This window comes from Strongylocentrotus purpuratus, unplaced genomic scaffold (assembly GCF_000002235.5).
Source record: "Strongylocentrotus purpuratus isolate Spur 01 unplaced genomic scaffold, Spur_5.0 spur5_scaffold_13, whole genome shotgun sequence".
In the NCBI taxonomy this organism is placed as follows: domain Eukaryota; kingdom Metazoa; phylum Echinodermata; class Echinoidea; order Camarodonta; family Strongylocentrotidae; genus Strongylocentrotus; species Strongylocentrotus purpuratus.
Window position 1 is genome coordinate 11,973,301 of NW_022145598.1, and position 15,621 is coordinate 11,988,921.

Sequence of the window (15,621 nt, forward strand, 5' to 3'; positions counted from 1 at the left end):
TGCCTTGTAGACTTTGTCCACTAGTGTCTGCAGTTCCTCTGGTGTATCTGCTATTAGGACGATGTCGTCTGCAAAACGTTTTTTAACAATAATTCAACGAAAACAAACTCGATTGTCCTTTTTTCCAAAGCCTTTTTTTTCCTGTCATGATTTTTTTTTTCTGGGGGGGGGGGGGTGTGAATTCCCTATTAAAAGTTACGGTTTGGTGTCCATACTACATAGCATTAGTTCGTATTGTTGATAAGACTAGAAGCAAGACTTGGAATCAACATGATCAAAGCTGGACTAATCAATGGTTAGCCAAAAATGAGAATAAAAGACAAGTAAATGAATAACTCATTCAAATGATTAGTATGTTAAAAATGATATATATTCGTAAACCTACACAGCTACGCCGTTCAAGAAGTACTCATCCATATATACCAAACGAATACGTAACCAATTCAAATGGCGCTTTGACAAAATAATTGCAAAATGACGAATTTGATTCGTGCTATGGTACGAGGGCGCTCAGGGGTGACGAATTTGATTTGATTTTGACGAAATCGGATGCAAAAGGTTGAAATTACAGTTAAAAATGAAGGACCCAAGACGAAAATGAAGTTAAAAGAGCAGGATCATATTAAGTTTATGGAAGAAATTGAATGAATAAAGAACGACATTGAATAGCAAAATGTGTTAGAATGGACGGTAAACACTATGTTTATTTTTATTTGTTCCCCCCCCCCCCCCGTTAGAGCGAATTTTGCCGGGAAACCGATCAGTCTGGACGACATTATACCGGTATTTACCAAAGAGGGGCGGTGCTTCGAGATCAACGACGGCCTCAATGGTACGGAGCTCCTTAAATCCGAAGGAATAGGTAAGCGAATTATCAATATCATATGACGTAGTTAGGAGACGGCAGGGGAATTCGTTCAAACCCCCAACCCCCACCACATCGAATTTAGGAAAAAAGGTGAAAACAAAAGAGACAAAAGGAGAGAGGAATTAAGAAGGAAAAATTACATAAAAAAGAAACTCATAAGATCCCCTTCAAGACCTTACTTCAATGTAGCGGTCCTAAAGGTCATACAAAGTTTTGGTATGGGGTCATGAATTTGGTGCAAATGAACATATTGGAAGAATAGGCGATTCTACAATATTCAGTGATCGTTGTCGAGGTTGAAATCGAGTCGAAAGTGATGAAATTGTAAATAATAAACTTTTTATGTTGTATATCGCCCTCTCAAGGTAAATATATCAATTTAGCTATAAAACAATGTTCTTTGAATAAATCGACCGATTTGCTATTACCGTTTGGAATATATATATCACAACTACATATTCTGAGATTTTCATGGTCGCAGCTACCATCGTATGGTCTTAGGCGCTATTTGAAATGTATCAAAATTTACCGGGAGCACCGGTAAATTTGTATATTCCATTTTTTTCGAAAGCTGAAGTGTTTTAGGGGATAATTCTTTTTAGTGCTTATAATACATCCATAGTGGCATCCAGATATATCAAAATTGTAAAGAATCACTATGCAGCCAATTTTCAAAATTTACCAAAACTTTGTATTACCTTTAATATTTTGCTTTCGAATTGCGTAGTAAGATTCGCAAGATTGCACATTTAAAGGTGGAACATCACAATGTGATCGTTTGTACCCTCTTTACATCGGGAAACTGTAGTTGTATATTTACTGGATAGTGACATAATAATGTATTTTACGCAAATATTGCTGCCTCTTGGGGATGTAAATCCTTTACCTGTAAGGTTATACTAGTTACAATTTGAAATATTAATAATGATAAATAACGATTGTACTAATTAATAAGATTAACACTTATAACAATTATGATAATACTCATCTTCGTCATCATATTAACATCATCATAATGATTTGAATTTTGTATCCAGCGTATCCTCATTAGTATTCCATTGTTTCCCTTAAGTGGCCAGCATTTATTTACTTACCTTATCCCCCAAAATGGCAACGAGCCCGTTTTGACCTCCTATCAATAATGTACTTTTAACAGGTAGAGCGTTTGGCATGACTCTGGTTCTGAACACGGAACAAGATGAATATTACTACAATTCATACCTGAACGACGCAACGGGATTCATTATCCAGCTACTAGATCAAGATGAAGTGCCTCAAGTATTAGAGCAGGGGTTTGATGTTGGACCGGGCACACTTACCTCTGTTGCCATTTTGGCTACTCAGGTGATTGCATACCTCGTTTTGTTTTCCACATATTAATTGAACCCGTTGCACACGGGGCACCATTTCGATTGGGTTTCGATTGCATGAGGTTGGCCTAAGATGGGTATGCGAATTTGTTTGATATGTTAATATATAAATAATGTACCTGGCATTATCTATGACCCCCCCCCCCCCCCCCCCCCCCACCTCCCCTCCCCCCAATTTTTTATTTTTTTTTAATAAATACATAATTATTTTTTAAAAAAACGTACTAAAGCCTGCGAAAACTACCCTTGGAAGGCAAGGGCAACTACTTCCAGTTAATGATTTACAACTATCCAGCATGGACACAGTAGCCGGTCTGCATTTCATAAACTCACCGGATGAATAATATCGTCGGATGTTAATTGTTTTAATTGTTACATGTATGTCTTTGTTCATTTCTCTTTTTATTTTATTTTCTTTCTCGGATGGGAAGGGTTTTTTCCGTGTAATTGTCAATCCTTTTTTGACCTCAGTGATAAAATCCCCTTGTATATTTGTCAACTTTTAAGAAAAAACCGAGCTGAAAAATATCAATATCTTTTATGTCTTGCCCCTTTCACACGTCTAATCTCTTGATTTCTAAAGCACATCTATGAAAAGCCACCTTACGGCGTCTGTGGAGAAAAGAAAGAGAAATTTTATGAGAAGTATTCGCAGCCAAAGTGTGATTTGGAGTGCATGACGGATTTTGTTGTTGGCGAGTGTGGATGCAGAACAGCATATATGCCCGGTTAGTACATTTTGTCTTCACCTTAATGCCCGTTGCACATGATGTGCCATTTCCCAAGCTCAAAATGGCAGCGCATTTGACTAGCGCAGGAGTTCATGCGTCATTCTAACGTTACATCAAAATGAAGGCTGCCTGAAAAGTGAATATTGCTCGTTGCACATGACATGTATTTGCTCAGAAAGAACAAGACCTACTATTTGGGGAAGGATCATGTAATGTCATGGCCTAGCTGACTTAAGGATGAGTCATTGAGCAGCGCAGTATTTCATGCGTCATTGTAAAGTAACATCATACACAATGACTGCTACCTGAAGAGTCTAAATGTTGCTCGTATCACATGACACGTATATGCTCAGACTGACCTAGGCCTGTTATTTGCAAAGGATGACGTAGGGCTGCGTGGTCGACTAGCTGACGTAAGGCTGCGACTTTGAATAACGCAGTATTTTATGCTTGATATTGAATTACATGGCACAAAATGAATGCTACCTGAATATTGCTCGTTGCACATGACACGTAATATGCTCAGACTTACCTAGGCCTGTTATTTGCAAAGGATGACGTAGGACTGCGTGATCGACTAGCTAACGTAAGGTAGGTAAAAACGCAATCGTAAATTTTGCAATATTGCCACATGGGTGTCGGTAATGGGGATTTTGATTGAGGTAAGCACCATTATTTTTTCAGCTTCTCAGTTCCACTTCTTTCTATTCTGAATTTATTTTCATGACAGACGTCAAAGATGTACACATTTGCAATATTTCCACACCTACCCACAGGAACACAAACAGGCACAAAACATAAATATATACATATTATACAGATATTGACTGGCAAGGGGTATAATATTATAGAGATATCGACTGCTTTGAGAGGCCTGGCTGGTTTTATATGCTCAAGGGAACTCGCGCATCCTGCCATTACCCCTCGGCGCGCAACCCCCCCCCCCCCCCCAGGCGCTGGTAATGGCGGAATCTGAGCGAGTTCCCGAGAGCATATAAAACCTGCCAGACCTCGGAATATCCTTTTATATGCCTAATCAAACAAAAATCTACCAATAATTCTTACCTTACCCTTTTATTGAGTAAAGATTGGTTTAAAAATAACGGAAACTCTGGGAAGCTGTCTGTTTATCCAATTAGTTGGGAATCGCAGACAACAAACACTATATGGTGTCCGCGCCCGCTCAAAGAACATTTTAACGCGTAAACCAATGGTTATCGCAGCAAGATTTTATTATTTTTCCGGTTACTGGAATTTTGTCGGGATTTTACTCTTGGACTATTAATAGGTTTTGGTATTGTTCATTTCTTTACCGGAATGGCTAAAATCACGACTGCAATTTCGACAAATCAGATGGCTAGATTTCTTAAGTGAAGTAGGCCTATATAAAAAAAAAATAGAACTCCTTTCAGGTCCGAAAAATGTTATATACCCCATGCCAGCCAATATCTGTTATACAGTGCGTCCCGGAAAAAAACGAAACCGAGAATTATCGATGTTTTATCAAAACTTAATCACAATTATGATTGAAAAATGACACATATTAGTGTAAAGCTTAGATCATCCTCTTTCATTTGATACTACTCATATAATGCATATTTCACGCAAGAGTGATTAAAATTAATTTGAAGAGAGGAAACCAAAAAGTCATTTGGCGGACGGTATCTGAATTTCAAAGAGAAAATCACATTTCTAGAAAGTTGAGTATCTGCCCTTTCCTATGACACCTCAATCAGGAAAAATGAACTAGGAATAACAAAGTTCTGTTGTAGTGCTTGCATTTCCATAATTGTATTAAACAAATTCGTTTTCACTGGATGCACTATGAAAATGACGGGCAAAGAAAGCGGACAAAATATACAGTTCCTCAGGTAGACAAAGGAACATCCCTTCACTGCTATTATGTAAAAATGTGTAGAACAGGTGAATATGCATGTGACACCTGTTCTACACATTTGTACATAATAGTAGTGAAGGGATGTTCCTTTGTCTACCCGAGGAACTGTATATTTTGTCTGCTTTCTTTGTCAGTCATGTTTATAGTGATGACTGCCGGAGCAACAAACGGAATTAACAAAAGACAAAAACTCCGTTTCGTTGACGATCAACCATGCATGAAGTCTTTCGTCTACGGCTGATTGTTAACGAAATGGAGTTAACTCTTTTGTCAATTTTGCTTTTTGCTACTGCAGGCAGCCAGTGAAAACGAATTCGTTTGATAAAATTATGGAAATGCAAGCACTACTTTAAACAAACAGAACTTTGTCATTCCTTGCTCATATTTCCTGATTGAGGTGCCATATGAAAGGGCAGAAACTCAACTTTCTAGAAATGTGATTTTTTCGTTGAAATTCAGATACCGTCCGCCAAATGAATTTTTCGTTTCCTCTCTTCAAATTAATTTTAAGCACTCATGCGTGAAATATGTATCATATGAGTTCCATAAAATGAAAGAAGAGGATCTAAACTTTTCAAATATGTGTCATTTATTAATTATAAATTTGACTAAGTTATGATAAAACATCGATAGCTCTAGGTTTCGTTTTTTTCTGGGACGCACTGTATTAGATAGCATTCTTTCGAAAATTTAGCCTAGAGGAAAGGAAAGGGATGGTTGTCTATTTTCGTTTGCCCGAAATTGTTTCCATTTCCATTGTTTCCATTTCGAGGGCAATACACAAATTTAAAGTGAGAACCAACAAATTAACGATTTTCTTTTTTTTTAATAATTCAAGAAAAAATAATATCTTCAAATGTTTTTTTAATTTCTAATTAAAAAAAAAGAGCACTTTCTTGGAAGAAAAAAAAATTGTTATAAACAAAAGCATTTTTGGGGAAAAAAAGAAAATGTGGAAAAATGATTAAAAGGGAGAAAAAAATTGGGTGAAAAAAATATTAATTAAACAAAAATTGACCCTTAGTATTGGTGTAATTTATTTAATTGGTGAAAAACAGGCCTTTGGAGGGCGACATGCATTGATAAAAAGTATATTCATTTCACCAACTGCATGGTGAATATAACACTGGAAAGTGATCGGCCAGGAAAATATAACAATTACGATCCTCGCAATCGATATCACGTGACGAGCTCTTGCCCAATCACATCTATGTATCTGTCTAAGCTTTCTAATATATATATATATATATATATATCTACATTTATATACAAACTAGTAAATATATAAATATCGATAGATATTATCGTATGCATAATTTATCAATTTGTCTATCGCATTTCTTCTAGGTAACGCAACAGTTTGTGACCCGATTGCTATCGCTACCTGTACGCAATACATTGTTGGTGAGTAGGCTGGGACTTAACAATTTGTGAAATGATTTTATATTCACTATTTTTTGAGAATGTATTTATCAATTGATTATTAAAAAAATATAACAGGAAACGTGCAATATTTTACTCGAAATTTTATCTGAAACATTCTCTAGGGTTTGGAGTGGAAGAGCAATACAAAGAAGTAAAAACAGCTACTAGAATAAGGCAATATATAGTGACTTCTTTTCGATTCCAGTCAAAACAAATAATTAAGTAAGGCAGGAATGAGTAACATAGATAGAGCTATGCATCAACACACCCATATGTACAACAACACAAATCAAAGCATAATGTGACTTGAATACAGATTTACCATTTGCTACATCCTTGAACCCGTCTAATAATAACTATTTGTAGTTATGATTGCATTCTATAATGTCCTGTTTATGGTTGACATGAGAGTAAGTGTCATCTTTATTGTCATTGCCATTCATAGAACATAGACATGGCGAGTTGGACAACTGCACGTGCCCGATCGAATGCGAGAAAAAGACATTTTCTGCGTCACTGTCATCTGCCAAGTACCCTTCGAATTTCCGTGCTAATCTCTTTGAAGAATACCTGAATGAAAGCGTACTCAACTTTCCCTCTCTCAAACGTGCTGACAGTTCCTTCATTAAGTAGGTAGTTTCCTATGGTCGGCAGTCAATGCAATGAACTTCATTAAATAAAGAGATCTAACGTTTTATCAATAACAAACAAGTGTAGACAAATTTGATTAGTAATACCTAATTATCAATTTTCGCTCATATTTTGTTTGTTATCATATTAATTTAAACACCTTTTTTTTATTCACAAAATGATATCACCTTAATTTCATTCTGCAAAAAAGACATAGTGAAATTGAAAAAAAAAATAGAAATTAGGAGTTGCCAGGAAGGAAAAGTTGCCATTTGGGTTTAATCAATCACATATTCAATAATTAAATCAACTTTACTTGCCTTTTTCATTGTTTTTCCGTACTGTTCACGTGTTCTTGTTTGTTTATATTTTTTGAAATCTTTGCAGGGATAACTTTGTAGCAGTAGATCTGTTTTTCTCTAGTTTGGGAACTAATGTGATAACTCAGCAGGCATCCTATACTATCGTTTCTTTCATGTGTGAGTATCTAAATATCTCCTGTAATTCTTAATTTAAAACAATGAGAAATTGAAGCGTGGTTAAGCAGCATTTTCATTAAACGCAATTAAGAAAATTATTGAAGTGATAACATGTTTATCAATTTGTCTGCTTCACTTAAACATTCACAGACATTCTTGTTCATTTTCTTCTGCATTATGTTGTGATAGGAGAAAATTATGTTATCACTCTAAAATCGTTAACATTGACATTTTAATAGATGCTTTAAAAGGATGGGAATGTGTGAATAAACATAGCAAAAGGCACATATTGCCTGTGAGCCTATGTCGGTCGCTTCCTATACCGGGGCATAGTCCCTAGCGTCCCATGAAGATCACCTAACTCTTCGTTTTTCCGAAATCACTCATGCGTAACCGTCCAGATACCATTTTGTCCATTTCGGTGACTTTTAGACTCTTCTTTCTGCCTTCCTTTCTCCATTTTGCCAAATGATACAAACTTCTTCAACATTGGTCTAGAGAGATGCTCTTTCATCTAACACGTAGAAACACGGGCGTCTATCTATGCATATCGTTCTAATAGGATTTCAGTTCTAATTATCATTATTATCATGTAATCAATTACTGATATCATCATTTAACACATTGCTTTTACCCCTTTTCCTTTCCAGGCGACGCAGGGGGTGCTATGGGCTTATGGATTGGCGGCAGTCTTCTGACACTTTATGAAATAATTGATCTTTGTGGACACTCATTCTTCTCTACGAGACATCCGTAGCTCAACTCTTAGACGGAATCATGAACTGGGACTTCTGGCATAACTAGAACACAAACATCAAACACACGCAAGCCCATACACTAAGAATAAAGGTGCCAATTTGCACCCTTAGGGGAGCAGACCCCTGCTACATTACGAGCACCCCGAAGGGAGCGGATGTGCACCCTTCTATGTGTAGACGTCGAGCAAACCTGCGCCTTTCTTTTTTACCTAATATTTACTCTAATATTATCCACGTAGATATTATCTACGATGTTGTACAAGTATGTTTATTTATTTATTTTGATTATTTCGTTTTATTTATACAGGGTGGCCCCGTCAGTAATCGCAGTACTGTTTTCCAGGGGGCCCTGTACACAAATGCAACATATACATGTATGAAGAAACAAACTACTTGAACAATATAAACATCACGGAAACATCAATACATAGTAACATATAATAGAAGAAAAAAAAGAGTAAAGAATAAGAGTGAATAATGAAACAAAGCCGTAGTAAGAATGATAAATTTCAATGAGCAATTTTAAATCGATAACAATATACTCTGATTATTATCAATGATCTGTTTAGATTTGAACAAATTATTATATTGAGAAATTTATGTAAATATTCATGAAAGAAATAAGTAAAGAAGGCAAATTTATCTTTAACATCGCTGCTTAAAATAGAGAGAACAAAAAGTATTCTTGGTCGGGGCATTTCGAACTGAGTGGGGTAGGCTATTCCACTGAAGAGCACCATCAACTGAGAAGGCACGTTTTCCACATTCTGTTTTAATTCTTGGAATAATGACGCCCAAATTGTTAGCATTCCTTGTTGAGTATCTATGAGTATGGGCGGACAGGGTGAACATATCATATAAATATGATGGGGCACTATTATTCATAACATCATCCATTAATTTACTTTTATTGAACTCCCATCTTTTTTCCATGTCAATCCATCTTAGGGTAGTAAACATTTCGGATGTGGGAATCAAAGTATTTATTTTCAGGATAATTCTTGCCATCTGCTTGTGTTGCTTAATCAAGATATCTTTTGTTCTTTTATTACAAGTACTCCATGAGACACTACAATAGTCATAGTAAGGAAGGATAAGAGAATTGGCAAGTAGTTTGACACTATCAATTGTGAGATATTTCCTGACTCTACGAAGTAGGGTGAACCTAGATGCAATTTTATTTGAAGTGTATTTCACATGATCCTGCCACGTCATGTGCTGGTCTAGACAAACTCCCAGATATTTTACACTTTGAACTTGCGTGATTGGTACATTAGAAACTTTTGTTGCGATTGATGTGTATTGCAAGTTCAGCAATTTCTGCGGTGTTCCAAAAATTATGAAGCATGTCTTGTCCGTATTCAGGGTAAGTTGGTTTCTTTCCAACCACTTGTTCACACAATCCAAATCATGATTAAGACATGTTTCGATTTCCCTTGGATTTGAAGAACTGTACATAAGGGCAGTGTCATCTGCATACATAATCACTTTACCGTGCTCGATGACTGATGGAAGATCGTTCATGAAAAGAGTGAAAAGGAGGGGCCCCAATATGGATCCATGGGGGACTCCAGACTTTAACTTTAGCACGTTAGATTTTTTACCTAGCAAGGAGGTACATTGTGCCCGGTGTACAAGATATGATTCGAACCATGACAATGCTTGTCCCGTAATGCCATACAGTTTTAACTTATCTAGTAATAATCTATGATTAACAGAGTCGAATGCCTTTCGTATGTCAAGAAAGACTATTCCAGTTATTCTACCTTTATCCATGTTAGTCAACAAATAATTGCTCAAAAATGCAAGTACGGTGTTGGTTGAATAACCTTTCCTAAATCCAGATTGGTGGGGGTTAGGAGATTATTATCTGACAGATAGTCTCGAAGTTGCACGTTAACTGCCTTTTCTAATATTTTCATAATCGACGGTATAACAGATATGGGACGATAGTTGCTAACATCGTCCCTATCCCCACCCTTGTGAATTGGGGTAACTCGTGCCTGCTTCCAATCAGCTGGAATTTGGCTGGTTTGCAGAGAAAGATTAAACAGGTGAGTAATAGGTGTACAAATAACGGGTGTGGTCAACTTCAGGAGACGTGCACTAAGCCCTTCTAGGTCAGTTGCCTTATTAATCTGAATAGAGTGCAATTCTCTTCGTACAAAATCCTCAGAAATCAAATCAAATTCAAAGACAGGTCGAATAGAGTTCTGAGATAATGACAAGATCACAGGTTTAACATAGGAATGACTGGCAGCAAGCAGACTACCAATAGATGTAAAATACTTATTAACACAATTTACATCAAGGTTCAAAGTATTGGGAACACTTTTGGTGGAAGTAGGGGCAATTTGTTTAAGCATCTTCCAAAGTTCTGATAGGTTCCTTTTGTTTTGAACTATTTGTTCATGACAAAAAGACTTTTTCAATGTAACTCTTTCATAGCACAATCGAGTGTACTCAGGCGTGACCCATTTTGTCTTCATACCCCTAACCCTCAAAGAAATCTTGGGGCAATGTTCATCACAAATACCAACAAACTTAGTCTTCCAGTTATTCCATTCAATTTCAATATCATTTCCTTCCATAATTTCCATTCTAGCATTTAATAATGCTTCACAAAATAACGTTACGTTTAACCGTCTATAAGCTCTTGTATGTATAATCCTGGCTGGAGTTTTTGGTTTAACATGTTTGCAAACAACATACACTAGTCTATGATCACTCAGACCATGAATGACAACATTTTTATCAAGCAAATTGTTTGGTCGATTAGTTAGAATTAAATCTAACAACTTAGAACTACTCTCAGTAACTCGAGTAGGATCGTCATCTGATTCGGGTTATACTGATTACACCAAGTTTTAACATTTCTTGATTCTCTGTTATTATACATGTTATAGTTAAAGTCGCCGAGAATATAACATTCCATGCCACCAGTCACAATCTTGGAAATTGATGTGTCCATCAATTCGGAATCACGATCATTTGTAGTACCAAGGTAATATGCACATTCAATCAAGGTAGAACATCATTTTCCAGATTCGTTTGCAAGTGAACTATAATGTATCCTGCCATATTCGGAGAACAAGCCCTTTTTGTATTATGTGATTTTAACCATTTACATTCAAATACTGGGATGTTCAAGTCCAGACCGTCTTCCACCGAAAAACTCACTTCAGCTTCAAAGCGTCTCGTCTTTTCTTTTGAATAGTTAATTCATGACTAATTCTAATTCTAATTCTCTGTGTCAAAAATCACAACATCTGATACATAAAGATCTACCTGTATGTGAGATCTGTTCATAGATGACACCGTCTTGGACTGACGATGTAAAGATGGGTCCAATTTCTATTTGTTCCTATGCTGCATAAGTTTATCTATTTTTGTAAGACATCATTTAAATATTAAGTATATAAAATATTATTATAATCATCATCATTTATGTGATTGTAATTCTAAAAAGATCCTGTGCATCATGATAAACTAAGTTGTTGATATACAATCATTACTGGCCTCATTTTGTTCACTCTAAACATTTTTATTTTCTCTCATTGATATTATACAAAGTGGTATTTTAATTTGTTCGTTGCGGAGGTTCCAAATTCAGTTATTAAGAAATGTAGAGAGAGAAGGTGTTGACTCTCCTAAAGAATATGGAATAAATGCCCTTCTTCTGGTTCTCTGATGACAGCTTTATTTTTTCTCAATGACATTGTACAGTGGAATTTCATTATAAAGAGCTCCGATATAACAAGGTGATTTTCCTGGCCCTAGTAGCTCTTCATATTCTTCAAGTTGCTTTTAGTTACCCTGATAAAACAAGAATCCTTAAATAGCAAGGTAACGAGTTTCCATTGTACAAAATGACATTTGATTGCTTGTCTGTTTGTCTGTTTTAGATTTTGTTTTGATCCTTCACAGACAAGCACCTCATCTGTTCGGAGCCAGAAGGGCTTTAACTCTGTGTTAAAGTATGTGAGTTCAATAACACCTTTCTGGTTCCAAACAGATGATTTATTGAGAATCGAAATTTGATTCTGAAGAAATGTTTACAGTCAGAATGAAATTAATAGTATATGAATTAATGCCCGTCTTACTCTAAGCAGACAATACTTGTCTCAATATTAAAGAATGTACACATTTATTGTTCTATGTGGAGGTTTCAGATCCAATTCTCAATAAATGTTGAGAGTCAGAATAACATTATACTCCAGATGAAAAAGACTAAATAGTGTTTGGTCTTAAAGTCTGAAGAGCACTCGGAAAAAATACGACTTGAGCAAACTGCCCTTCTTACTCTCTATTGATAATTTTTTTTTATTTTGTTCCAATGAGATTGTACAAAATGAAAACGAATTGCCTACCTGGTGTTTCCTGATACATATATATATATATATGGTTAATCCCGCAGTGGATAAAAAATAACGATATTGTATAAATTATACTTATAGATGTATTAGCTTTGTACATTATATCAATCGGTGATCGTCCTAAATAAAAGAGGATAATTTCTGTCGGAATGAGCACTACATGAGCATTTCATTGTGTTTATCAGGATTTGATGTGTACATGGATTATTTATACTAAGTTTAAAGTCAAGGAGAAAGTTTGCTTCAGCGAGAGGAGATTAGAGGGACATAGAAAGAGAGGGGGTGAGGGATGGAGAGACAGAGCGAGAGAGAGAGAGAGAGAGAGAGAGAGAGAGATTGAGATGGAGGAGAGGGGCGGAGAAAGAGTTAGGTGTGAGGGATTTAGAGAGATAGCAAGTGAGAGATAGGGGAGAGGTGAGGGATGAGGAAAAAAAGGGGAAACGAGATAGAGGAGAGGAACGAGAGAGAAAGAGAGGGGGAGTTTTAGATAATGGATTGAGAGAGAGAAAGAGAGAGAGAGAGAGAGAGAGAGAGAGAGAAGGGGGGTATGGTATGTTTTTAATCTAAGTTTTGACACATTTATTAAGGCGAGCCGAATATTTCGTAAAATTATCAGATATCTAGGCTATTTATTATAAAGTTGACAAGGATCGAGATTCAGCATGAGCGTCAAGCCGTCACGTAAAATTTAATTCAAGTGTGTTTCCAATTTAACACTTGTGCACCAAATCATACACGAATACACGTATATATAACGTCGCAAAATGTCATGCTCTTCAAATTGCTCAGTGAATACACTCTAGTCCTATTATGCGGCCCGCAGTTGCCGTTCATTTACATGACGACTTGAAATCTTGCATATCTGGACAAGCCTTTATGCTATACAGGTGAGGCAATACAGATTTTTTTTTCCCTCCACCGAGTTCCTTTATTGAATAATATCATTCACATACATATATGTATACAAGAAGAAATATGTACATGCAGAATTTCAAAATGGTATGCTTGGCCATCCAGAATATGATGAGAACTTACATGTATAGATATCAGTTACAAATTTCAGTTTATTTTTTAAAATATCACAGATTTACTTGGCAAAATAATTCAGAAGAAACAAACAATCAGGAACAGTTTGTAAAAGCAAACCACTTTTTCATAAATTTCTTTTCTTTCAGATTTGTTTTACATATATACTTTTCCGTATCATGATAACACTTTATCGCTAGTATTATGTGTTAAAAAGCTGGCAAATACTGTTTGCATTTGGCTGCAAAAGTTTCTTTCCTTACTATAATCATAGTGCAGTTGAGGGCACTGTTGTTACATGTAACATGTGCAAAACATGGATGAATTAACATCATTTTAAATACACTTTTTAATTACACCAAACTACTACTGTATACAGTACTTTCCACATTACAAACAATCAACTACTGCCGTATCTTCAGCATAGTGGAATAATAAATAGTAATAATAATAATACGATATTTGTATACCGCAAATTAAAAAAATTGCCTCTAAGCGGTTTAAAAGAAAATAGTTGATAAGTAAAGGTAACAGAATTTGCATTAAAAATTATATCAATTCAATCAACATTAAAACTTTGCAAATGCAAATAATACATGTACATAATTACAAATCACTTACAACCAAAATACAAATAGTTCATAAATGAATAGTATCTTACGTTAATCTACAAAAGGATTTAAAAGGCAAAAAGGTTAAAAGGGCTATTCAGGAACACAACTTTTATTTCTAAAGAGATGTGTTTTTAGCATTGTTTTAGATGTACTTAAAGAGCTAGCATTGCGAATTTGAAAGACCAGATTGTTCCAAAGAAATGCAGCTGCATAAACGAAAGAACGTTGACCGTATTCTTGGTATGAAATAGTGTGAGACCGAGAGAGGAGAGATTGAGAAGCAGATAGCAAAGTCCGGACAGGAGTGTATCGTGGAAGGAGTTCAGACAGATATTAAGGAGCGAAACCTTGATAAGTCTTGAACATAAGGAGGAGGATTTTGTAAGTAATGCGAGAAGTGATAGGAAGCCAGTGAAGTTTTTGAAGAACAGGGGTAATGTGTGAAGTACGAGGAACACAAGAAACAAGACGAGCTGCTGTGTTTTTGATACGCTGGAGCTTTGAGATTATTTTTGCAGGAAGACCAAATAGAAGAGACTTGCCACAATCAAGCCTAGGTGTGACGAAAGCATTGATAAGATGATGGACTTTATTCTGGTCGAGAAACCTACGAATTTTTACGAATAATTATTAGTCAACTGCAGTACTTTCAGTATAATGGGCTAGTATAAAATTTGAATAGCTTTCAGCATTTGCATAAACATGGACAGTTACAAACAAGTTGGCAAAATAATTAGATGGTTGCTATACCAGACTGCTTAGGACAGCATTCAACGTGCACTGGAGTCAGCATATGACAAATAAGGAGCTGTACGGGAATCTACCAAAAGTATCAGAAAAGATCAGGGAAAGAAGACTACGTTTTGCAGGACACAGCTGTAGGAACATCAATGAACCAATATCTCAGCTTCTACTCTGGAAACCTAAACACGGGAAGAAGAAACCTGGAAGACCTCATCTTACCTATACGGACCTACTCAAGAAGGACACGGGACTTGAACTGTCAGAGATAAAAGCAGCCATGCTGGACAGGAATGTGTGGAAGGCCATCACAGCTCGGGCAGTTGACCCGACTTAAGCAAGCAAGCAGGTAAGCAAAAACAAGTACTAATGTATTTTGCTATATAATTGAACACATACTTTTATTTCGATAAGGCATTTCAATCAATAATAACAATAATAGTAGTAACTGGTTCTTATATATAGCGCTTTACCATATACAACGTAACAAAACGCGTAAAATATTACTATTATCCCGCTCATTGGATTTCTTATTTTGCACAATATGGTACGCATTCTCCACTCACTGGGAAGCGTTTCTGTTGGTCGCCTTTAATTTTACACTTCGTATATCCTACCGGCTGCCCATTTAACCACCGGGTGGAAAGGAGCAATGCAGATAAAAATGTCTTGCTCAAGGACATAACTGCCGAGCCGGAGTTCGAAC

The 15,621-nt window shown here is 36.1% G+C and overlaps 1 protein-coding gene across 4 annotated transcripts in view; it reads left to right on the forward strand.

Annotated features, from left to right (window-relative positions):
* The window catches only part of LOC100890821 (acid-sensing ion channel 1B), a 20,096-nt gene extending 7,403 nt beyond the window's left edge, over nt 1-12,693 (forward strand). For all 4 annotated transcript variants that reach the window (XM_030982916.1, XM_030982915.1, XM_030982919.1 and 1 more), the window contains 7 exons: nt 738-862; nt 2,025-2,212; nt 2,822-2,966; nt 6,214-6,270; nt 6,737-6,920; nt 7,309-7,400; nt 8,051-12,693. In XM_030982916.1, the coding sequence (XP_030838776.1) occupies nt 738-862; nt 2,025-2,212; nt 2,822-2,966; nt 6,214-6,270; nt 6,737-6,920; nt 7,309-7,400; nt 8,051-8,157 (898 nt within the window). In that variant the 3' untranslated portion in view covers nt 8,158-12,693. The remainder of the gene's footprint in view (nt 1-737; nt 863-2,024; nt 2,213-2,821; nt 2,967-6,213; nt 6,271-6,736; nt 6,921-7,308; nt 7,401-8,050) is intronic.
* Nucleotides 12,694-15,621: the final 2,928 nt, after the last annotated feature.